Genomic DNA, 26,863 nt, shown 5'->3' on the forward strand with positions numbered 1-26,863 from the left:
CCTGACTTTATAGTCAAATGGGGAACAAGTGACACAAATAATTAAAACATAAGGTGGAAATATTAAGTGCTATAAGTGGTTTCAAATAGAGTACTGCTCTAAGTACTCTTCATATATAATCATGAATCATAATTAATATGAGGATTTGTGTTTTAAGTTTTTAATTCTCCCAATAGACCTGTGAGGCGTATGTGATTACTATTCCTGTTTTACAGATGAGGGCACTGAAGTATAGAGAAGTTAATTTTCTAAAGGTTACACAGCTAAGGTGGTAGCTGTGGCAGCGCTAAGTGTCTAAGCTGGTAGAGTTACGCACACCCCCTGACACCATAGCTCCTTACCAGTGTACTGTGTAGCCTCACGGTAGTTCCCGTCTGACGCAAAGTCACACAGGCATTCCAAACTCAGAACAGGTGAATTGGCAGTCAGCACTGTATTCCTGTTACCAGTTGAGATTTTGTTTCAACAAACATCTTCTTTCCTGCCATGTGAATGTTGTTGATTGAATAATACTGGTTTTGTGGTTGTGTTTGGATTTAATTTTTAAGATTTTACTGTTTTATGCATTGTTATGAGCGCTAAGAGTTTTGTCCTAGTTTATATATATATTTCAGTAACATTATAAAAAATAATTTAATACTCAGAAATTACAGTAGAGATGCTGATATAAAGGATTGCTTTGAATCCTTTGGAAATCAAAGAAATCTTCTATAATGCACATGAATACATACTGATTTGCATGAATTGAGGAAATTCTTCGAATTTGTTGTTTTGTGTATTTGGAGGTACTGCTCTCAACCTAGGCAGGTGTTCTGGGTGACTCATATTATAGACAAACAGTCCATAGGTACTAATACAGACAATACTTTGTAGGCTTTTTCCCCCCTAGTTTCCAGTTGGGGGGCTATTCTCTTGTCACAGGCAGGGAGTGGTATCCTATTTATGGAGTTCTCTAGAGACTGTTACTATGAAAAACAGAGGGTTTCTTTTCAGAGGAAAACTCGTAATAAGTAGTAAAAAGAGTTGTCTCTGATTTCACCAAGAGTTGTCTTGATTTAAATGAAATTATGATTTAGTTTTATAATCAAAATGAAGACTATCATAATTTTTCATTTTATAAAATTTAAATCATCTTTTAAAAACTTAATTTGGTAAGCCTTCCTTTTGCAAATTATTTCATTTTCATTACATATCAGAGATTCTTAGTGTGCTTTTTCAATGTGCTTATTAGTAATCATCTTTAAAGCAATTTTCTCCAAAGAAGAAACCCTCTTGAATTCAAGAACTATTTATTGAGCTCCTACTGCATACAAGCCACTCTGCTAGTCATTGGTGGTTTATTTGGTTACTGATAATATTACTTGATTTTGGTACACATGCCTGTCAGATTTCAAAAGTAGAAGAACTTCATTCAGACATTTTGAGTCTCTGATATTACCTACTCCAATGATAGATTTATTTCCTTAAGTGTTCTTTGGCTGGAGTTTTTTGTTCCTTCTTAAATTTTTCTGCTATTATAGGTTTACTCTGCTCTAAGCAATCTATTCAGTTACCCCCTTAAAATATTCTATGGAAGAACTATAACATAACCACCACTCTGTACTTGTATAGGACTTTAATATAAAATTCCAGTCTGTGAGCTGAAATAAAGACTTTCTGATGTTTGATAAGATCTTCTGAACTAAATTCTTTTTTTAGACTAGATGTTAGTGGTCCCTGAAACACCTGAAATTGTAAAGAAAATAGTGAGTGTATATACATGTTTCTTAAAAGAAGTTCTATACCTTTGTCATACTCACTTAGGGCTTTTGCAAACACATAAGTTTAAGAATTAATGGTCAGTAAACATGAGGCTGAGTTGCAAACGTAGTCTTAGAAAAGGTGTGGCCCACCATTAAAGGTTTTCCAAAAAGATTTCTGTTTGGGTGTTTTCTGTCACCGGTTCTGACACCAGATGTAGTTCTTTTTTTCTGACACCACTGACCATTTCTCTGACAACAATTGGGTGTCTTAATGCAGTTCAGTTCTGACACTCTAGAGTGTCAGTTCCTGTCTGACCCCGCAGACTAAGGGCTTAGCCTCACAAGACTGCCCCAATTTAAGGTGCCAGTTGCAAATCGGGTATGCAGACTACCCACACTTCTGCCTGGCTGATTACCAGTTTGGAGGTTCCCATGAGTCTCCCTTCCCCAGGTTTGATAATTTTCTAGAATGACTCACAGGATTCATGAAAGTGCCATACTTGGTACCAATTTATTATAAAGGATACAATTTAGGAACAGCCAAATGGAAGAGATGCGCATAGGGCAAGGTATATGGGGACAGGGGTGGCACAGAACATCCGGGTCCTCCCCCAGCACATCAATGTGTTCATCAGTTTGGGAGGTCTCTGAACCCTGAAGTTTTTTGGAATTCCTATGGAAGTTTCATTATATAGGCATGATTGTTTAAATCTTTGGCTGTTGGTGGTTGAACTCAATCTTCAGCTACTTTCTCTTTCTCAGAGATCTGAGGGGTGGGGCTGAAAGTTTTAACCATCTAATCACATTAATCAGGTGGTTGGTTTTCTGGACAGCAACCCCCTTCCCCCTATCCTGAAGTTATCTTAAGGAACCCCTCCACCCTGTCCCCACACCATGAGTCATCTCATTAGTATACAAAAGACAGTAAATTGCAAAGATTTTCAGAGCTTTATGCCAAGAACCTGAAATAAAAAGCAAATATTTTTTATTATACTACATTGCATTACTGTATTGCCTCAACTTCTATGTAGTGAATCTTACTGAATATTTTTGGATTTAGATGTGTATGACATTAAAATTTTTATATGTACATAATTTCCCTATAAATTTTTTATAAAGCGTGGGCTAAAATTAACAAAAATGCATTGACTTAAAATTTTTAATTTTCCTTATTTCATTGGAAGTCTTTTTGACTTTTTATTGTCAGACTTGTTAGGGTTAGTCATGGAACTGACAGGTTGGCCACTAATTTAAAGTAAATGATAAATTCACTTCGAAAGAATATAATTTACTAGACTTGAATACAGAGTGGGTTACCCTGGAGGTTTATTTCTTCTTTTTTGGTTTTTATATGCTGGAATGACTCTAGGCCAGTATTTCTGGGGAAGGGTGATTTTTGTCTCCCAGGGGACAACTGGCAGTGTCTGGAGACATTCTTGGTTGTCACAGCTTTGATGGTGAGGGAGTGGGGTAGGATTGCTTCTGGTATCTAATGAATCTCTAAATGCCAGAGATAGTACTAAAAATCCTGTTATGCACAGAACAGCCCCCCACAACAATTATCTGGCCCCAAATGTCGGTTGTCCCGAGGTTGAGGAATGCTGGAGGCCAATTCAGGAATCACCAATGGTTAGATGGTATTTGAAGCTTTGAAGCTATGGGGCTGGATAAAGTAACCTAAACTTATGACCAGCTCTTCTGGTCTGGAGCTTATCCACTTAATTGATTCTTCCATTTTGATAGGTTTGGAGAAATGCTTTTCATCCTGTCCCAGAAACACTTATTGAGAGACCAAACTGCTACCATTTAACTACCTAAATATGGTTGTTAATTAATTTACTGGTTTGGAAAAAAATAACCTGTATCTTTACGGTCCTAAGCTCTCATGGAGGACTTTCCAGACCTCCATTAAAAAGTGTTTATATCTAAGATAAAGAGAGTTCTGGAGATTGTCTACACAACAGTGTAAATGTACTTAACATTACTGAACTGTATGCTTGAAAATGGTTAAGATAGTGAATTTTATTTTTATGTATATGATATCACAATTTAAAAAATCTGTATCCAGTGTTTTGTATTTTCTTATGCAGTGTTCTGTTGTATTCCTCTAGGACCATTCTCAGTTTCTGTCACTATTTTTTTTTTTAAGTTAATAGAGTTTATGATCTCTCAGGTGATTTTTCATTCTTTTCCAAATGCCCCTTAATTTTTAAAGTGTGCACATTAGCCCTCATCTTAAAAATGGGACAATACTAGATTGATATGAAAATACAATATTTGGGTTTTAGCTTATTAAAGTTAATTGAAGTTTTAGCTAAATTCTTAGTTTAGGGACCCATATGTAGTCATTGTCTGGATATTAAAAAAGAAGTAATTGTTTAGCTCAGAGTGCTTGTATTGTAAAGGTTGCTCATGGTTTTATGTATTTCTTTCCTTTCTTTCTAATAGGCTTTTAAGGATATGCTGTATTCAGCTCAAGACCAGGCACCTTCTGTGGAAGGTAAGATGCATTAACTTCTACGTTTAGCCACATAAAACCTCTTTTTAAGGAAAGATATTTTAAACTGAACAGTATAAAACTAATATAACCTGCCTGATTATATAAATCTTTTTTGTTTTTTTTATAATATTTACTATGATTACTTTATATTTCAATAAAAATTTTGTTTTGTTTGTTTAGCTCATGTTTACCCTACAGTGGATCTCTTTTTATGTCCTTAAATCACCTTAGCATTGTGAATCACAGATAATGATTTAGAGTTAAAGTTCTTATCTGTGTCTTATTCCATCTCCCCCAACAATGTATTTTTATATCTGTTTGTCTATTCATCCATCCATCCACCCATCTGTGAATCCTTAGTCCATAATTCGTCTGGGCAACACAGATTTGTCTTTCTATTTCTGTCTTGCCTTTAGCCTGGGACTAGTAAAACAATGGAACATATTTGCTCTAAGTGTGTGTGTGATATAAGCATGTATATGTATGCATGTGCACATTTTGGCAGTTATAAAATGACTGATCTAAGGGCAGTGGTTATCTTTCCAGTTATCTTTATTTATCCTTCCTTTTCTGTTACCTCAGCTTATGCTCACCAGCTCATTCTTTATATTTCACCTTTGATAGGTTTGGAGTGTTGTAAGTTAAAGTTGTAGGAGTTTTTATATCAGTAAATAATTAAGCGCTAATTCAACAACTATTTCTTGAGGGAGTGTTCGTATTCTTTTAAAAATTTGCATAACATTTTCAGGAGAGATGACTATGCAGTTATTTCTTAAAACTATAGATCTATAATTAAAAACTCATTGTCTTTAGTGACATAGAAATGTGTGTCTTTCATCCCTAACCATTCTGAATTCAAAATGTACTTCGTTCAGCATCTCAAAATCTTTACCAGGGTGTTGGAACTTATGTATTAGTTTTGTAATTTGTCATTGAATTTTGGATTATCATATATTTAATTCTTTAATATCTAACAGAAAACACAAGATTTATCAGACTGTTTAGTTCTTTATTGGTTTATTACCTCTTTATGTGTCTTAAAGAGTACATCCTCAAAATATTTTAAGAATGTAAGAAAAATGGAAATTAAACTGATTTCCTCACTCTGTGTAATGTGCTTTAATATTGATTATTTTAATTTTATTCTAAGGTTGGTCTACATATCCTTAATTTTTTTTTTAAGTTTTGCTGCCTGGTTTATAACAAAGATATACTGAGATGTGTTGAGCTTTATAGTAATATTTATTCATCCTTCCATGCTGGGTCATGTTGCTAGTAATTCTTCTACACGTTTAGCTGACATTAGAGAAAAACTGAATTCTGTCAAAGTATGCTAAAATGATAGGTATTTATAATTAATAGCTTTTTCTTTATCTCATTGCCCAGAGACATTAACTTCTTTGGACCCTGTTATAAAGGGAGTATTGTAGGCTGATCATGAAGATTTATGTGCTGCTTTCCTAAGGGAAATATTCTGCACTTTTTCTTTCTTTCTACTCTGTAGATAAATAGACTAAAGCCATGTAGTTTTTATCTTCTTAAAATGAATTTTTCTCTTTAGAGGCACTGAAGAATTGAAAGTGGTTTACAGAAAGTGGTTTACGGAAACATTGTTCTGTGTAGTACTGAGGTTAGGAAAAGTTATTAAAGGAACTGTAATTTATCTCTTATTTGCATTGTAATGCTATGTTAATTTACTATCTTTTATATGATGTCAAATCAAAGTAATAATCATTTCTGTCATTCCTTTATTCTTGCTATTGAGTTTCTATTTCTGGGTTTTTATTTAGCAGTTATCTATAAAGTAATGCAATATGAGCAGATCACAAAGTCCAAGATAGGACTTTCAACTTTTAACATTTTTAAGGAAAAAAATGTTTGCTGGACCTTGATTATTTTTTGAATATTGTCTTTTCTTCACTCTCCTTTTTCCTATACCTTAAGTTTTAGTAGACTTAAGACCTTTGGTACCAGCAAGCAAGGCTTTTCTTTTTTTTTTTTTTTTAAATCTTAAACTGGAGTATACCATAAATTGGTGATTCTAAAATCTGCTGTACAATTAACTTAATTTACTTGTGTTTTGTTTGTATGTTTGTTTTATAAATACTGATACTTGCTACCCATCTCAGACCAAATAAAATAGGAGCCTAGGCATTGATAGTTTTATAGATCCCCAGAAACTGAAGTTGAGAACTCTTGCCATAAATAACCTTTAATAATTTTAGATCAATATGGTTAATTATAAGTTTTTTTAAGGCAGTAATTAGCCAGTAGGTTTATAGGCTTCTTAAGTTTAATAGTTTAATAATAATTATTATTATTATTTTCTTAGCATCTGTAGGATATTTATTATTAAACTGTTCATTGCATTGAACTGCATATAAGTAATACCTGTATGAATTATTTACATATATTAAATGGTTATAACTTAACATAATTATTAGTATTAAAAACATTTTTGTCGATTTAAGATGAGTAGAAAATAAGTAGCTTATCCATATTTCATAGTATTTTTGTTTAACATGGAATGGGTTTATAATTACAGTGAAAGAAAAGTATCTTGAAATGGATTCTTAAAGAGTAAAGTGGTTTATTTGATAAAAGTGAATTAGATAAAAGGCACAGTATACGAAAACTTTTGTTGATAAGGAATTGACTGCTACGTTTTACATTAGTGGATTATTTTCTTCTGATTTCAAGATAGTATCTTTTATTCTTCACTGATGAGTTGGCTTTTTTTCCCATTTAAAAGTAACCAACCAAACAAAGTAATTTCAGTGTCTTAAGAAATTAAGGAATGTTTTATTATTCAAATAAATGAACATTCAGATTCTTGGTTATTTTGCTTCATTCATCCTTTGAGGATGAATTTCATGAATCATTTATTTCTACATTGATTCATGGAAAATAAAGGGTTTCTACATTTATTTAAAAATAATTGTCTTATGATTGTAACTAGAAAGTGCTGATATTGTGAAATAATATATATAAAATGCTTAAAGACGTATTCTTAGGCATTCCTTATCAATTTATATCTCGTCTCCTTTGATATATATTATTACCTACTCTTCTGTGTGACTTCTTTTATTTTTGGTAGCCATTTACATTTGGAAGTATATGACTAAGAAAGGGACTTAAAATTCTATGTTAAACTTTATACCACGTTTTGATTTTTCAATAATGGCGTAATTAATTAAAATGTCTACTATTTTTCTGCAGAAAGAATTGTAGAGCATACATGACAGTAGAATAAGGGTATTAAAGTGACTAGAATTATGTATTTTTTTTTTAATGTGGAGAGGCAGACACACACTTAGGGCCCTTAGAGTCAGTCTTTCATGGAATAATGTTTTGATAAATTTTTGGAAATAGTACTAAAAACCTTTAAACTATATAAGCTTTTTACAAATCCTGGTCTCAATGAAGTATTGGATATTTGGGACAGATTAAATTAAGCTGCAGACTTTTAGAGGTCCCTAACATCAGTGAATCAGTCCAATCTTAATAATCAAGATTGTTTTGAGGCAAGATAATTTGTTATAGATATGAAAACAGAACTCTTAAATTGTGGTACCCATTTGACATAGTCTAATTTTGTCAAATTCACTTGGGTAAATATTCACGTCTGTTTTGGGGGAAACTTGCCCCTTCCTTAGGATAGTTTTGATACTTTTGATACATAGGATTTTATATATATATATATATATATATATATATATATATATATAAACTTGGACACTTTATACATTATATTAATCAATCTATTTTAGTTTATACTCTGAATTAGTTTCAAATAAAGCTTCAAACTTTATTTTACCATCCTCTTTAAAATTTATCTTATTTAGAAGCATTAATGTTTCCACTCTTTGCTTGTGGTGGAAAAATGAGAATCTGACAGTTAGCCTAGGTCATAGAATTAAGAGATCGATATTTCTAATTGAAAGGGATTATAAAAGATCTTTTTGCCTCACCCTCATCTTAGATTTGTGCCATCTGAGACCACATTAAGGTTGCATGGCTCAATAAGAACAATCAGGATTACTAACGCTGTATGAGACAACAAAAGGAGAATTCAAGAGATTAAACTAAACGGAACGTTTTACTAAAACGTGAAAATACTTTTTTGTATTCATCTTACATTTTTATCCAAAATGATATCTTTGAAAAGCATTTTTAATTGGACATCTCCTTGAGTCTCTGTATTTTTAAAAGATTTATAAAGTGTTACTACATTGAATAATACTGCACTGATTGACTTGGGAAAAAGCTAATTGTGTCTTCCAAGAAATATCTCTCTACTAATTTTTTTATTACTCCAGAAGTATTGGGAAGGGTGTATAGAATTAGATAAAATGTTTTAGATAACAGTAGTTATAGAGGTTAGAAAAAGAGGAAAATAAAGATAGAATAGTGAGATAAAGTTCCAGTAAATTTAATATAGAGAATAGATACCATAAAGACCCTGGAAGAAAAAGAACATTGGGTAAAATTAAGGAATTCTGAGTAAATTATAATATAATTATGTGTAATTATTGGCTGATTGTGTCAAATGTACCATATTCATCATGTAAGATGTTAATGATAGGGGAAACTGGGTGGGGGATATATGGCACTACTTTCATAACTTTTCTGTGTATATAAGACTACTTTAAAATAGAAAGTTTATTTTAAAAAATAGATGCCATAAGGTTTATACAGTTGCCAGAAGCTAATAGTAAATTCAGCGTTGAATTTGCTGGCGTTCGGAGGATAAAGAGCATGATTAATTTCAGAATTCATATCAGGTAAATTTATACCAGTTCCTCAGAAAAAGATCAGCTTTTACTGAACATGAGATTTGAGAGAAATTTTTCCTTTGGACCGTCATGAAGAGCATGGTGTGCTGAATAGTATCCCTAACAGCTATTTTATGAAAAGCATGACATTAAGTTTCATGAGGCTGCTGCTTCTGATCCAAGGATATAATGTAAAAATGTATTGCTCTGACTTAACAAGGCCCTAAATAATCTGGTGCTATGTCTGTTACCTCACCTTCTGCCATTTTAACCCTTCTTTACTAGACTCCAGTTACATTGCCTTTCTTTCTGTACCTAAATCATGTCAAGCTTGCTCTTACAGTAGGATCTTAGTTCTTACCCTTTTTTGAGAATCATTAGATTATTTCATGGTTGTGTCCTTCAGAGACCTTCTGAATACCCAATCTTATGTAGCCACTTGGTCACTTTATATTACATCACCCTATTTTATTTATTTCTTTGCATACAGTTTGTTGCTTTTAGATATCTTGTATTTTTCATTGATTTATTAATTCTTTTGAAACAATGTAAGTCCCTTGAGACCAGAGATTTTGTTTTGTTTTTAATACTGTTTTATACCTAGTATCTAGAATAGGCACATACCTTACATATTTACTGATCACATGGAGTAGGAATTAAAATGAATCTTTTCCCTCAATCTTCCTTGAAGCCAGAGTACCATTTACAAAAAAAAAAAAAAAAAAGAGTGAATTAACCTAGCTTCCTCCTTTATTTTTATTTTTGTTTTTTAATTTTTAACTTCTCCTGATCTTTAGATGCAGAATTTTACCTGCTGGTTAGATGGCTAAGCATATTGTTTGTTGTCATTTCATGATGCTGACTGTAATTTCATAAGATACAGTCTGAGGTGACAAACGTAGCATTTCTTTAAAACCAGTAGAGAAACAGGTGATATGAGACCCTGATACAAAGATTTTCTTGGCATTGTGTTGTCTTGATGTCAAGCATAGTTTCCTTTGATTGCTAATGAATCATGTTTTATAAGCTATTGGGTGATTGTATATTTCGTGTTAAGACGTTAAACCACTTCTTTTTGTTTTGGTATGCGTCCTTTCAAAGGTACATGAAATAGGCATGGATGTGAAAAAAATCACATATGAATTGTTGGAGAATTTTTTTCATTTATGTCTACTTAATGGAATATATGTTTTTGATTATTTTGATTAAAAGACCTACAAATGCCTTAGTTGTTTTTCTTTCTAATTTTGCCTCTTTTGTTATCTTATAAAATATTCCTTTTGATGGGGAGTACATGTAGCTAATGTTAGCCCAGTTTAGCTCTCTGATTCAGTTAGCTTACTACAGCTGTCTGACTTTCTGAAACGGAATTAATGGGTATAGTTAAGGAGATAGGTCACTGACGACTACTGCACTAGTCTCTCCTGTTTCTGCCATTCCTTTTTTAGTTCCCCAACTTCTTCTCCAATCTTATGAACTGGTTTTATTGGATCATTTTTGCTTAGGTCTCCTCTGCTTATTCAGCTTCGTTAGCAGATGTATTACAGTCTCCCTGAGCTCCTTAGAATTCAGCTCTTAGTGGCACTGAAGATGAAAGTATGCTTGTAAATTATTCATTCTGATTATATGCTTGAATGGACAGAGTCCACTTCAGGCATCTTCTTCCATCCCACCTCTGTTCCCAGGTCTTTGTTTTTTTGACAGATGTGAGCTTGCTTTTTAAGTTCAAGAGGATGGAAGACTTGAATTACATTTCTAAAATTCATGAAGTACTTTTTGCTTGTATAGGATTACTGTCAAATCTATGCATTCATAATAAATTACTTTTCTCATGTTATTTATAATCTTGTGTCTCCCCTTCCCCCAGTTTTCCATTTAGTTATCCTGTATCGCCGTTTCTTTAAAAAATTTTTCTGACCTAGAAATAAAATTATTTGATATTTGTAGTAGGGAGAACTATAATGCTACATTTTCAGCTGGGCAGTAGCAGGAGATTATCTTTTCCAAGTCTTACTTTGCTATTACTGTTGTTTTGTTTAGTCATTTATTGTCGATTTTCAAAAATCCTTCTTCTTGTAGTGGGTTAATTTACATGAGAAAACTGTACACCAGGGACTAGTAGAGAGTTTAACCCCCAAAATGAAATGCTATATATAGCTGTAGCCACTGTAACCTTGTTTTGAAATCAAGGAATACAGATGACTAAGAATGGAAGTTGAGACACGAGCCAGGCCAACAAGATAATTGTCATCTCCTTAAGAATGATGTATTTTCTATTCTCCATTAAGACTTACTTTAGAAAGGATCAAAAGACCTGACTGATATTCAAAGACATGTAATGAAGTTATTTATTTTGATGGGTGTGCTTATTTCATGTGTACATTGGAAAACGATTGCATATTCACTTGTATCGTGGAAATTACAGCTTCTAGATAAAAAAACACTATTGCTCTCAGAAATAAACTTGTGTATTCTTTAAAGATGCCACTAATTTCAAACTAGTTCACTAATAGGAAAGATGGGCTTCTGAATAATAAATAGCATTGCTATTCTAGTTGACAAAATACCGACTTCTCTTTCATAGGAGGAGATTAAACAGAATTTAATACTGTTAGGACATAAGATGATGACATAAAAAGGTAGTAAAATTATGTGATAAAAATATGGATCAACTTTGAGTAGCATACAGGTAGAAAGTTAGAAGAAATGCTTCAAACAGGCTTGTAATCCTTTCTTTGTGATAGTGCAGACTATTTAAAATATTTTCAGTATTTAAATTTTTTCTTTGTGAGTAAAAATCAATAACACATAAAAACATTGTGTCATCACACAGTGTTTTTTCTGTTTTATTAGAAAGTTTGAGGGAAAGTCATAAAGTACAGAAGGGATAATTATAAAACATTAAGTCGTGAAACAAAAACGCTCTGGGAATTATTGGTATATACTCTACATTGTATAGGAAAAGGTAACATACCACATTGAGGAAAGTGATGATTTGAGATACAGTTTCCTAAGTTAGCTATTTGAAAACTGGAACAATTGTTAAAGGTTAAAGTTGGCAGAATTTAAATTAAGGGAAATTCTCTACTCTTTTTGTTTTCTTTAGGCAGGACCACTTTAGGTGTTTAGTGAAAGAATGCCAATGAGAAAGGTAGAAAGAAGCATAAAAAGTTATGATCAGAGAGTAGTTTTCCAGCATTAGGTATATATCATTGAATAAAAGAAATAAGAATTCCTGCCCTCAAAATGGAAAAGAAGCTCTAAAAGTCATTTAGATTTGCATTAACTTCTAATTATTGAGGCAGTATGAGGAGGAAATAAGGTATTCGATAACTGAAAGAGTAGATAATCCCTTTTGTTATAGTTTCCTGTGGCTGCTGTAACAATTTACCACAAACTTGGTGGCTTAAAGTAAGAGAAATTTATTCTCTCACAGTCCTGGAGGCCAGAGTCTGAAATCAGTGTGTTGGCAGAGCGGCACTCCTGGAATTTTGGGGGCGTAATCTGCCTCTTCCAGCCTCTAGTGTTGCTGACTTCCTTGGTTTGTGGCCACTTCACTCCAATCTCTGCCTTTTCACTTTATCTTCTCCATATATTCTCCTATGTGTATCTAAGGAAATTTGTCATTGGACTTAAGGCCATCTAAGTAATTTAAGATGATTTCATTTCAGGATCCTTAATTATGCTGTAAAGACCCCTTTTCCAAATAAGATAACATCACAGGTTCCAGAGATTTGACAAGGATATCTTTTGTGAGGGTGGGCTCATTTTTGTTTGAGCATATCCCTAAATCTAAATTGAGAAAATGCATTGTAATTAATGTTCTTTCTTCAAATTTTGAGCCAGAGCTAGAGGTACAACCAAGGCATTTGCTTTCATATTCTAATCTACCCACTTTGAAAGGAACAGTCAAATGAGTCAAAGAAAAATTCAAGTATGATACTCAGAAAGTGAAAAATTGTCCAATGGATAGTCAGACTTGAGTGTATAAAATATAGTATAGGACTGTTTATTTATCTCTAACCAAATTATCCTTCTTAAGAATTTCTTTTATATGTTTAGTATCCTTTCTGGGAGAAACAAAGAGACGAACCTCCTCCTAGCACACAGGTTAAGTGTCCTCTCCTCCCCCCATAATTTTTATTATAGAAAATTACAAAGATATACAAAACTAGAGGGAATGTATACAGAATCTAGTTTACCCATCACGCAGCTTCAGTGTTTATCAATATAATGCCTAATTTTGTTTTATCCCCCTTGATTATTTTGAAGCAAATTCCGGAAATAATATTTTATCTGTAAATATTCCTAAAGGATAGCTTCTGCTCCCATTACCAAAATACAGTTATCACATAAAAATATTAATAGTAATTTCTTAATATTGTTAAGAGTATCAGATAGATATTTAATACTGTTAAGAAATTACTGCTGATACATATTTTTAAAGAGTTGTTAGTTTGAATAGACTCAAACAAGTTCCATCATATATATTGTGATTGATTAAATTCTCTTAATTCTCCATTGATCAGTAGCAGCAGCATTCATTACAGTACCCGTGAGCCACAAGTAGCTGTTTAAATTTAAATCAATCACGATTAAAATGAAATAGTCTGACCTTCAGTCACACTACCTATGTATCAAGTGCTCAGTAGCCACATGAAGTTAGGGGCTGCCACAGTGGGCAGCACAGAGCATGTCATTCATTGAAGAAAGTTTTATTGGTTAAAGCTGATCTGTATGTTTCCCCTCCAACTCTTTTATTTTTCTTGCATTTTCTATTTTCTTTTAAAAATGTTTATTAGTATTATTTGGTGGAACAGACTATCTCATTTGTTTTTTGTTTTTTTAATTTATCTCCCAGAATCTGGATTTTACTGCTTGTACTCCTGTGGTGTACTGTAACATGGTGTATGTTCTCTATATTTCTGTGAATTTGTAGTTAAATCTAGAGATTTGATCTAATTCAGATTAAATATTATGTATATATACTTTTTCCCAAGAACACTGTGTAAGTGCTGATGTGTACTTCTGTTAGGAGGGGTCTGTCACATCGGATTGTTTCTCTTTGTGGTGGCACTAGCTATCGACGACTATTGCCTGACCCTAGATCCATGAATTTGTTAAGGTTTACAAAATGGTGATATTCTAATGCTCTTGTGTTCATCAGCCAGAATTCTATAAAGAGAAACTTCCCTTTGTTAATTCTTTGATTGTCCTTAGCTGCAGACTGTATAGGAAGGGTAGGATGATTGCCTAATTCTTTTATTTTAGTTTTCAAAATAATATTGGTTCGCTAACATTTTCCAAAGATGACCAGTGAAATGATTTTAAGTGTTTTAATGAATTAATATGTTTAAACCTGTTTAGTATGTTATGGTCCAGAGTAATTTTTATCCTTATTAATGGTCAGATTTTCAACTTTGACCCAGCAGAAGCCTCTTCATGTGGTTTCTCCATTCCTTTTGATATGACCCTTGAAGTCTTTGATAGCCTCTTTTCTGTTTGGTATGACCATATTTTCCAGACTTATCTAACATATTTCCAGCCTGGTACCCAGAATTAGCCATTTTTCTAAGAAGTCTTGATTCTTTTAGTGATAACCAACAAGTCTTAATTCCTTTAGAAGCCACACACTGGCGCTGCTTTCAAAGTATCATTGCTACTGAGTTATTCATTGTTTTAGACTATTTCTTTCCATTGGGAACAAATGCATATATGTATACCCACACATGCATACATATACACATGTATGTATGTGTGTATATATTGTTTTTAAGATAAAAAGCTTAGATTCTTAATATACTTTGAACTTGAAAGTGTCTGCTCTAGCTCAAAAGGTGAACTGTGATGATTTTTAGAATTGAATGATACTCCTAGGCATGGTAACCACGAGTACACTCTTGGGGATTAGAGTGTTGGGGGTAGGGAATTTACCTATACTGATTAAATTTTCATTTTCTTTACTGAAAGTTGAGAGGTGAAACATACTTTATCACCTACAAGACTGCCAATTTGTGGTCTGTGATGAGAAATTGATCAGCTATGTTCTTGTTACAAAAGGTGTAATCAGTGAGATTGGAAAAGGAAATTGAACTTATATTGGTATGTTATCACATGCAATTAATTTTACATGTACACCCGAGACACATGAATCTTATTTGAGGTTGAAATATCTGACTTTGAATCAGGTCATTGCAAACCTAGTGTGATTAAGTATACTAAAGAGTTTCTCTTTGTTCCACAATTGCTGTGCAATTCAAAAATATGTTACTAGGCTGTTCACAAAGGAATCTTTTGGTCATTATAATGAGAAACAAAATAGTTAAATTTGTGTATACCTTTTACAAAGGATGGAACAGAATAAGATAATTTATATTGTAAGATTTATTATTTTTATACTCTTGTTTTTTATGTATGAGAACTCTGTCATCTTAGTAGTTCAATAGGTTGTTATCTTTTTAAAAACACTACAACCTACGACTAATCTTTCTTCTTAAGGAAATATACATAATTCACTCATGACGTGGTAAATAAGTTGGGGTATTTACAGCAGAGAGTAATTTTTAACAATACAAGAATAGCACAGTACATTAGGCAGATATCCTCAGGAGCAGTTTATCCACATTGTCCACAGAAGAACCTTCATAAATGAAGCAGTAACAGAATGATTAATGGAGGAGGTGAGATTTGAATTGGGTTCAAATTCAAAGCATAGTTATAGCTGATGGAGAGGGCCTTCTAGCCACAAAGAAGCAGCAGGACAAAACCAAAAGGGCACAAGTACATAAGATCAGGGGAGATTAAGTAGAGCACTTTAAATGAAGCAGAAGGTTATTACAGTAGAAGAGTGAACTGTAAGGATGAGGCCAAATTTCCAAAGGGCTTAAATTTTTTTAAAAGTTGGATTTTATTTGGGAGACCAGTATACCTTAACATTTGGGGGCTGTTAGTTTAATGCACTTGAGGATTTCAAGATCATTGTGAGTTCTTTTTTTTCCAGTTCTGCATCTTTCCAAAAATAGTCTTGGTGCTATTCTGAGCTGATTTCACAATTAGAAGTCCAGAAGAATGCAGACTTTAGGTATATGGTACCATCCAGTCTTCAGCTCTGCTATTTTTGTGATTCCTATAGTTGTCCTCTGACATGTTGGGGGTCTTCCAGCTGTCTGCCAGCAACAGTTAGGGCCACATGCTCCCTTCTTCAAGAGTATTGGAAAAAGCAGATTCATAATTTTTTAAAAATTGCTATTGAAATATAGAGATATACAATATTGTGTTAGTTTCAGGTGTACAGCATAGCGATTCAGTATTTTTGCAGATTGCATTTTATTATAGGTTATTATAAGATAATGCCTATAATTCTCTGTATATCCTTGTTGTTTATCTGTTTTGTATTTATTAGTTTGTGTCTTCTAATCCCATACCCTAATTTGTCCCTCCTTCCCTTTCCCCTTTGGTAACCGCAAGTTTGTTTTCTATAGCAGATTCATAATTTTTAATTAGCTACGTGACCTGGAATATGCACGGAAGCATTTCTTATTTTCTTTTTTTAGATAAATTGACATAACATTAAATTAACAATTATAAAGCGTACTAAAATTCAGTGGCATTTAGTTTACTCAGTGTTCAACTATAACTTTTATCAAGACAGCATTTTAAAGTAGAATTTACTTAAACTGAGAATAGGGTTTTCTATAAAGTAATTTTGGCATATGTTTTTGCTTGCTAATTTTTCAGTCAGTCTGTATCATTTGTAGAAATATATTTCTTTTTAAATTCTTCCTTGCATTCATATTTGTTTTATAATTTGGGGGAATCAAAGAAATAACTGTCAGGGTAGAATTTTTCTTGTTTTTATAGGAGTTGGAAAAGTAAACAATAAGTTCAGAAAACCTGAATAGATTTTTTTTGTTGTTCAATTTTGAATAGAATGGAGTAGTTTAACTTACTTAATAGTGGAATTGTTTTTCAAATTAGAACTATGCATAGAGGCATTTAGATTTGGGAAATTCTGCCTTTAAAAAGAGTGCCTGTACAACACTTACCTGAATAGGGCTGTGGGATATAGGACTTCATTCTCCCCTGTTCCTAATTATACGTTGTTTGTTACGGATCTAGAAGAGTGAAGGTAGTGGTTCCTGATTTTAGTGTTCTTTCTCTTGTTTTTAACCCTAACTCCCCAAAAATCTACACAGTGTTTATTTGGAACATCCCAGTAGAAAAGCAAAGTGTTGATTGTTGCAAACATAAGTTCTGGGCATTTATGCAAAATATTTTAGATTTTAACTTTTCTTTCTTAGTAAGAAGTCTTTCAGGATAATGATTTTGCTCATAAATATCAATCTGTATACTAGTTTTTTCCCATGGTCTCTTATTCTGTTTGTGGAAGTGGTGGATGGCAGTGGCATTTTTAATTAGTGTTTGTTATGTAGGTCTTTTAGAACTCCTAGTGAGAAATTAGAATAAAAGAATTAGGTCAAATTAATTTAGAAAAACTAAGTAGACTATTTAAGGTACTATATTCAGTCAGTATGACACTTTTTTAGACTAATAAGTAAAAATGCAGTTTAACTGAACATGTATTACAAATACGAATTTTCAGAATTATCACATGGGTTTTTTTCACTAGCCAGTAGTTTTTGCCTATTGTTCTTGTGAATAGTAGCATCTGAGTTTCACATCATCTGTGATTTACAATACTGGTTTTAGAAGTATCTTTAATTTCCTGCTTTTGCTCATGAACACTTAGTGATTATCTACTATGTGCATATGACGTAATGAAAATATTTGGAAATAGATAATGGTGATGGTTGCACAATGTTGTAAACATACTTAATACCACTGAATTGTACACTTAAAATGGTTAAAATGGTAAAATTTATGTTATGTTATTTTACCACAGTAAAGAAAGAAAAATCTAATCAGTAAATACATTTTTCTGGAATAATTTCTTTGCAGTTATGACATTTTTTAGTGGAGGCTTTATTACAAGATGATTTTTAATCCTATACTCCTGGTCTGACTCCTACTTTTAGGTATAAGTATTTATAAGAAAAACAAGAAACTAGAATCTAGTTATGACTTTTCTAAAATTTTTAAATGAATTTATTATTCAAAATATCATGCAATGAAAAATTACAAACTATTTTATAAAGATATCATTTAATTTTCTGTGTTACAAAATTAAACATTTATACAGAAATGTCCCTCCAAATGGAATGAAGTCTAATTTGCATTTTTAAAAATATAATCTTCTAATACCTGTAGCCTTACAGGCATGTAAAATGACAGTTTTTCTCTTTTTCCTGATTAATGTATGTTTTTAACAGCTCTATTGTGGTATAATTGATATTTAAGAAACTGGACATATTTAAAGTTTACAATTTGATGTTAACGACATTTATATACACCAATGAAACCATCACTATAATCAAGATAGGGAACATATCCATCACTTCCAAAAGTGTCCTCATACTTTTTCATAATCCTTCTCTCCCACCCCATCCCATCCAACCACTGATTTGCTTTTTTTCACTATCAATCAGGTTGCATTTTCTAAAGTTTTATGTAAATGCATTTACTCATACAGTATGTACTCTTGTTTAGCTTCTTTCAGTCAGCCTAATTATTTTGAGATCCAAAGTGATTGTTCCATCTTACATTCCCACTTACAATGTATAAACATTCTGTTTTCCCCATGTCCTCACCAGTACTTGATATTTATTGTTAGTATTTAATGTTAGCTATTTTAGTAGGAACATAGTGGTATCTCATTGTAGTTTTGTTTTTTTTTTTTTCTTGATTGAAGTATAGTCATTTACAGTGTGTCAATTTCTGGTATACAGCATAATGTCTCAGTCATGCAATATTCTCATTGTGATTTTAATTTGCATTTCTCTAATGACTAATGATCTTGAACATTTTCCTTGTGCTTATTTGCCATTTGTATGTCTTCTTTGGTGAAATGTCTGCTCAAATCTTTTGCCCACTTAAAAAATTAGGCGTTAGTTTTCTTATTCTTGGGTTTTGAGAATTCTTTTTATATTCTGAATACTAGATCTTTATCAGATGTAACCTCTGCAGAGATTTTCTCCCAGTCTGTAGCTTGTCTTTTCATGCTCTTAAAAGTATTTTTTCCAGATTGGAAGTTTTAAACTTTTGATGTAGTCTAATTTATCAGCTTGTTCTTAAATGGATCAGATCTAAGAATTGTTTAATTCAAGGTGCTATGGACTGAGTGTTTGCATTTCTCCCAGTTTGTGTGTGCTCATCTTCTAGGAGTACATATTGGTTCACAAAAGCAAATTGTGCCAAATGTATGTAATTTTCTTTTGCAGTTAGTTCTCATAATTGAATAGGAGAATGCCGTAGGTGTAAAATTTCAGGAAGACAGTTCTTTTTAAGCCTGCCATGTTATACTTGTAAACAGTGGGAGAATGTAAGGTGTATGATAATATAGTTGGGAGGATTTGTAGCTAACTGAACTACTTATAATAAAGAGTATTGACAGACAGCTTTGTGCCAGCTGTAAGGGGAAGTTTTAGTTTAATATCTTGTAATCAGTTTAATGAAAACAAGGCTTGGTTTAAATTTTTTCTTTCATGAAGCAATTTAAAAAGTGTGTTTCTCTTGACAGAAGACACCTCAAAAAAGATCTTGATGAGTTAAAACAATGGCTTGGGAGTGTACCTCAGCACCACCTGGAGTTTGTTAAAAATATTGAAATACTTGAATTCCAGTCTATTTACATACTATATCTCAAAATCTTCAGGGTTCAGTGGGTTGGGAAATATATTTTCAAAATGGGGTTCTAAAGATTGTGGTGGGAACTTCTGGTTAAGAATGATGAGTTACATTTAGTAGCCTGCTGGAGCTGTCTCATCTAGGTTTGTGATGGTTATCTGCATCTCTTCCCAACCATGTGTTCAGTGTTGGTAGCTTGAAATTGGCCATAATGGGGGTATTTACATTACAGTAATTGGTAAATGCTACAGATTGGTTCACCACTTTGGAGAACATTTACCAAAATGCTACTAATTAAATGTAATGGTTTGGGATAGATGTGAAGTTTAAAAACGTGTAGGAGGAAGAATGGGAGCATAGTTACAGTTAACATAAAAATCCCTAGGGATTTACTTGTTCCTTTGGTATGAGCCAATACTAAAATACAACTTTCAAAAAAATTTAATGCTCTATATTAAGTTGTATACAATGAAAAAAGTGATAATACTAATATGAAGCATTAATCAGACCATGTTTTCCCTGGAGTATTGTGAATGGTTATAGGTGCTGTGTTTTTAAGAGGATGTTGAACTTTTCTAGCAATGAACCACTGGTATATATGGGAATGAGTTTGAAAATTGTTGCAAGGGTGAATGATGGAAGGAGGGTTTAGCATAGAGTACTTAGAGTAGCTTTGATGATGGACAAGAATAAGAATTATATATGACTGGATACGGTAGAACTTGAATCAGTGAGTATGGAGTGGCATGTTTTGCTTATTAGAACTTTCAAGTAATTAAAACTGTCCCAAAGTTAAACTGATTGAGCTGTAGTGACTTTGGGAATTGGTTGTCAGGTGGTTACTACACAAGGATGTTGAAGGGAATTTTTGCATTTGGTAGGAAGCCAGAGCAGATCAGTGATTTTTAACCCTGGTTGCACATTAGAATCACCTGGGGAACATTAAAAACAAAAACAAATACCAAAAAACCCTCAGTGTACGGGCTGCTTCCTAAACTGACTACATCAGAATCTCAGGACTTGGGCATCTGTATATTTTAAAGCTCTTCAGCTCATTATAATGTGAAGCCAAGTCTGAGAATCACTGGATTAGATAAACTGTAGTGTATTTTCCAACTTAATTTTACAACATAATTCTGACCATAAGTTGGAAACACTTTGGTTTTCTGGAATAGATTTTGAATAATCTACATTTGTAAAATACTTAGAAGACCTGGGATATATAGGTGCTCAGAAAATGTGTAGACATAGAGTCTAAGAACAGAGGTTCTGATTCTGGAAACACTACTTAAACTTTTGTATGATAATTTCATAATGATTAGCAGTAAAATATTTAAAGTCCAATATGATTAAGTCAAAATGCATTTTAAAATTATGGAACAATAAAGAAAAAAGCTGTGAATGTATTTAGAATTATAGTTCTTAATGGTAAAAATGTGGCAATGATATTGGCAAGATGTTAAGAGTTGTTGAAGCTAGGTATTGGGCATGTTGGGACTTGTATTGTTCTCTACTTCTTTCTTTATTAATTTTGAAATTTCAATAAATAGCTTAAAAAAAAGACCAAACTAATGCTTGTCTTACAATATGCTGAAAGGGTATGCATAGCTGGTGTGTCCTGAAAATACAAGGCCTTAGAATTGAATAGTTTCCTCTTTTAAAATTGGTTCCTATGTAATTTTATGTGATTATAGTCTTTCTAAGAAAAATGAATTATTGTTACCTTCGATTGGTTGCTTGAAGCAGAGATCCTTAGAAGCTCACAAAGCTATGAAATTCTGTCAATGAGAATATTAGTATCTGAAGTAAAAGAGTGTAGCTTGTATTTACTAATACTATGCAGAGAGACTGTGTTTCCCCTATGGCCATAAAAGCCCCTGGAGTGCAGAGCTCAGCATCATTAAGAATGGTTGTGCTAATTCCTGGGGTTTTTTTTACACACTGGTAGACTGTAAGGATCATGCCTTCAAGTAATGAATTGATGAATAAAATTCCTGTTCCCCTGAGTGGAGGGGAAGCCTCTTTTTTCCTTCCCCTTCCACCCTCCCTAAGTTCCTTTCTTTCTTCCTGCCTGCTTTCCTTTCTGCTGTCATTGTGTGCCCACTCTGTCTCTCAGTCTTTTTCCCTTTTCCCTGCCCCTTCTCTGTCATATCTGTGTAACCTTGCCTATCTTTCTTTCTTCCTGATAGTTTCTCCTTGTATCTCTCTCACTCTTCCCCCTTAATCTCTCTGTGTCTTTCTAATGCTGTCTTACCTTTCCTGATCCTCTCTTCTGTGTTTACCCCCATATGTCCATCTGTTTCTGTCTGTCTGTTTCTTTATCTTCAGTATCTCCCTGTCCTTGACTGTTGGTCACTCTGTTTCTCCTTTTCTCTGCCTTTTGGTCTTTCTCGCCATCTGTCCATTTGTTTCTCTTTTCATCATTTTTTTCTCTCCGTATTTGTCTTTCTCTCTCTCTTTGTGCATCTATTTCCCCCTGACCATCTGTCTCTCTCTCTTCCTGTCTTTGTTTTTCTCTTTACTGTTCTCTTTGCTGTGTTCTGTTCTAAACTCTCTTGCTTGCTCACTCTTGTTCTGTCAAACCTCCTGTCTGTCCCTCACTCTCTTTCTCTCCCGTGTTCATTATCTGTTACTTGTTCAGTCTCTGTTACTACTCTGTACTACTACTACTACATTGCTTGACATCTTTTGGAAACTGTTCAAACTACTAGCACTAGGTAGTTCACAATTTCACTGTTAGATCTCCCTACATCCCTTTTGATGTTATATATTTACGTAGATAAGTTTTCAGTGGCTTTTGAAGTAAAATGCAAGTACTGTATGAAAAATAACTGATATCAGGGAATGAAGATGGTAGTGTCCAGTGTGATTTCAGTGTTTGAGAAGTTATGCATTGCCCAGCAGGACATAAATGCTGTTAAGTTATTTTGACCTAACTACTTAGTAAATGCAAATTCTAGGTGTTTTTCTTGGCCTGAGATCACCATGAAGAAATTAGTGGGACAGATTGTGTTGTGATGTAGGTAGATTCTGAAACTGTGTCCCCAGAGTAGATAAAACTGAGGTATATTATGTGACCAATGGTTATAAGAGAGGATTAGATAAAAGCATAAATTCCTTGTGTGGAGGACACTTCAAGTTAGAGGTGAGAGTATTTCCTGAATATAGTTCCTAAGTAGGAAAACCCACTTCTGTGTATCTCTCCTTTACTACTGACCCAAAACACTTCATTTCTGACACTTCTGGTCACAAATGTGTAGGGTTTTTTCCCCTCACCAGGCAATTGTCTGTGACACCGGCTAGGTGTCCTATTCAGTTATGACACTATCTGCGTGGAGTTCATGTCAGATCCCGCAAGTTAAGGGCTCAGTCCCACGAGACTGATCCCCTACTCCTATTTCAGACACCAAACACAGGTTGTTATCTCCACCTCTGACTGAACGGCTATAAATTAGGATTTCTGTGACCCCCTCCTTGGGCTTCATAATTTGTCATAGTGGCTCATAGAACTCAAGGAATCACTTAATGTTTACTGGCCTAGTATGAAAGGATATAATAAAAGATACAAATGAACATCCAGATAGAGGAGATATATAGGGCAAGGTATGGGAGAAGGGTGTAGAACTTCAATGCCCTCTCCCAGCACACCACTCTCCCAGCAACCTGGAAGCTTTCTGAATCTTGTACCTTTGGGGGTTTTATAGAGGTTTTGTATCATGTAGGCATGATCGATCATTAACTCAATTTACAGTCCCTCTCCCCTTCCTGAAGGACAAAGGATGAGGCTGAAAATTCCAGTTTCTGATCATGGCATGGTCTTTCTGGTGACCCACAGCCATTTAGGAGCCCATCAAGTATTGCCTCACTGGAAGAAATGTGCTCCTGTCACCCAGGAAATGCCAAGGGACTTAGAAGCTCTGTGTCAAGAACCAGGGTCAAACAAACATTAGAACAGAAGATGCTCCTAGTGCTCTTATCACTTAGGAGATGCAAGAGTTTTAGGAGCTCTGTGCCAGGAACCAAGGACAGAGCCTTGTATATATATATTTTTTCCTGTTATTTCACAGTTCTTTAAATGTATCATCTTAAAGTTTTTCTGTTGACTTAGAGTAGAACTTTGGTAGTTCTATGACTCTAAATTGCTCTTAGTTCTTCGAGTACATCTATTTTTTTTTGGTTGTGTATGTGATGTGCTACTCTCTATACCCAAAGATTTACAGCTGCTTTTCCCCAGTAAATGTCCTGGTATACTAACCATCAGCAGTGGTTCTCTTTGGATCAGCTCTAATCAGACACCAAATTTAGGGATGTCCCAGTGCCTGTGTGGCTGTGGAATAAATGTGTATCACCACCATTCTTTCCTCTTGGTTATAGTATTAGACTGTCTTTTTTCAGGTGACTCTCCCAATTTTGTGTTCTTTCCTTTTATGGCTGTCAACCTGAGCATATCTGTGTTATACTTACAGCAGCTTCTTTAGTTTTACACCTGAAATCTTTCTCTTAGGATAAAAGGTTTCTACTGGACTTTTACTCCATCAAATTTTATTAATTTTTGCAAGTTCACATCAGCAGTCATTTGTTTGGCTTTGAGATTGTGCTTTATGTATTATAATTAAATCTGAGCTGCTTTCCAATTATATAATTTATGATTTTATGATGGCAGACCTTTAGCATTTGCATTTTTCTAGAAACTGATAAATATTAAATTTTTAACACTGATGATTACAGAATGTATTCTTGCATTATTAACTCTAATACAATACAAATTATTGTTTTTATCGCTTTCCCAGTAGAATTTTAGAATCTTTGACTTTATCTTTCACCCTCTGTTTTTACATACTGTTTTTATATATTTTAGTTCTACATATATTTTAAATTCTGCAAATAATTGTAATTTTTTATAGTTAATAGTTATTTATCCCATATTTATCCTTTCTGGTATTCTTCATTTCTTTCTACATTTCTGTTTTTCCACCTGGGATCATTTTCCATTTTCTTAAAGAATTGCCTTTAGTATTTCTTTCACTGGAAATCTGCTGGCTGAGAATTCTGTCAGGTTCTGTTTGTCCAAAAACCATTTATTTCACCATCATTTTTAAAGGATGGTTTCACAGGAATATAATGCAAGGTTCAGGTTTTCTTGCAGCACTTTAAAGATGTCATTCCATTGCTTTCTGGATTCTTACCCCTGTGGATCTATAGTGGTGAAGACAGTGGTATTGTCAGTTTAATTCTGAGGCAACTAGAGGGATCCTTCTATTTGCTGTTCTGTCTGTATTCTCTGTAGGGAGACTCAGTCCAGCCACTTATTGTTGGGAGACTGGGGAGCTGTGGAACACTACTGCTAGGCTGATGTTGATCTTCTCCTAGGATTTCACAGTGTTCTAAATGCTGAGTGGCCTAGTTTTTCTTCCTTTCCTAAGCTCCACAATTGCATAACCTGCCTATGAGGGAGAGGACCACTCCAGTGATCTCTGCAAGGATCTCAACAGTTATCAAGTCCTCAGTTACCCTTAATTGCCCATGGGTCACAATAGTCATATGTTTCAAGAAGGTCAGCTTGGTGAAAAATACAATATATGAAGTTAAGAATTCAATAACTGAATTTAATAGCAGACTGGACATGGAAGAAGCTAGGATTGGTATACTGGAAAACAGTTCAGTAGAAAACACCAAGCGTGTTAAGAAGAGAAAATGGGAAAAAGTGTTAGAGATGTGTGAGGGATGCAGAAACTGATAGGAGCATCCAGCTGTCTTAGATTAAGCCAGGCACTGATGAGATTTGAAAAAATATAGTGCTACTATTCTCACTAAATTTCTTTTGTTTTGAAAAGTAGAATTATTTTTCATACAACATTTTACTTATGTCAACATGTTAATGGGTTTGTTATTTTTTTCTTTTTAAATTGAGATATAATTGACATATAACTTTGTATTAGTTTTAGGAGTACAATATAATGATTTTATATTATACGCGCGCGCACACACACACATACGCACATGCCCATATACAGTGAAATAATTACCACATTAACTTTAATTACCATCCATCACCATATTAAAATGAATCAATAGCTAAATATTATTAATGTCTGTTTTAATTTCTAGTATGGTATATGTCCATAGATATGATCCATATAAACAAAAGGAGTTTGGGGTCATCAGTCATTTTTAAGGGTGTAAAAGGGTCCTGAGACCAAAGAGTTTAAGTATCACTGGCTTGGATGATGTAATGTAGTATCCTGTTTAGGTTTTCTAACTTTGCCCTGTTGCACTTCCCAAAACCAATCTTACTGCTCTCTTGCTCAAAAGCTTTTTATTATCTATCAGATAAAACTCATACTTGTTTACTTGGCTTTCAAATGAGTTTACCCCAAATTAACTTTTTAGCCATACCTCAGTATTCTCTGAAGCTAAACTAGATTACTTGCTGTTCCTTGAAAACTCAGCATTTTTTTAGTGAGTTGATTTTTTGCTTATGCTATGTCTTTTTCCTAGAAGGAATGCAGTTGTCTCCCTATATCTGCCACTAGAAATTTTGTCCAAGTTTATAGATTCTTTAAAATGTTACTATTTCCCTAATGCTTCCTTTAGTACTCCTAGTCAGAAGTACTTTTCCTAGTATTCCTAGTGTTTGTTTTTCTTCATGGCACTGACCGAATTCTAATTTGTATTATAGTTAACTAGGTAAATGTCTTATTTCTTTTAATAGTTTGTAAGATATTAAGAGAAAGATAGATTTGTACTTCTTCCCAATACTCCCTGCTTGTATGTAGTAGGTGCTCAACAAATATTTATTTTATGAAGACTGTTACTTTATGTTGATTATAAAAGGACTTTTTTCTTCAAGCCTGATAAATAATTTCAAGGTTTGTTTTTTTTCTTGTTTTTAACCTCTTAAATCACAAGTTGAACATATGTCTTGGTAAGTGGCTTTGAATTTAGCTAAACATGTTTTAGAGCAGTATTTCCTAAAATGTGCTAGATATACATGATAGGATTATTTTAAGTAGTACATTCTTAAACATTTTCTATTATAATACTTGCATGTTAATTGAATTTGCAGCAGAAGAAATAATACCAACACATCATGAATTCATTGA

The 26,863-nt window shown here is 33.5% G+C and overlaps 1 protein-coding gene across 18 annotated transcripts in view; it reads left to right on the plus strand.

The window, feature by feature from the left end:
• LOC140687922 (succinyl-CoA:glutarate CoA-transferase-like) overlaps positions 1–26,863 on the plus strand; it is a 129,552-nt gene that overhangs the window by 37,556 nt on the left and 65,133 nt on the right. For 17 of the 18 annotated variants that reach the window (XR_012062545.1, XR_012062544.1, XR_012062546.1 and 14 more), the window contains exon 4: positions 4,191–4,242. Coding sequence is in view for 15 of the 18 variants with exons in the window: in XM_072945868.1 (XP_072801969.1) it covers positions 4,191–4,242 (52 nt within the window). In the remaining 3 variants the exon portion in view is untranslated. Of the gene's footprint in view, positions 1–4,190; positions 4,243–5,803; positions 5,848–26,863 lie in introns of those variants that run through there. The other variant, XM_072945872.1, reaches the window with a different exon arrangement.

The sequence above is a fragment of the Vicugna pacos genome, chromosome 21, assembly GCF_048564905.1.
Source record: "Vicugna pacos chromosome 21, VicPac4, whole genome shotgun sequence".
NCBI classification, from domain to species: domain Eukaryota; kingdom Metazoa; phylum Chordata; class Mammalia; order Artiodactyla; family Camelidae; genus Vicugna; species Vicugna pacos.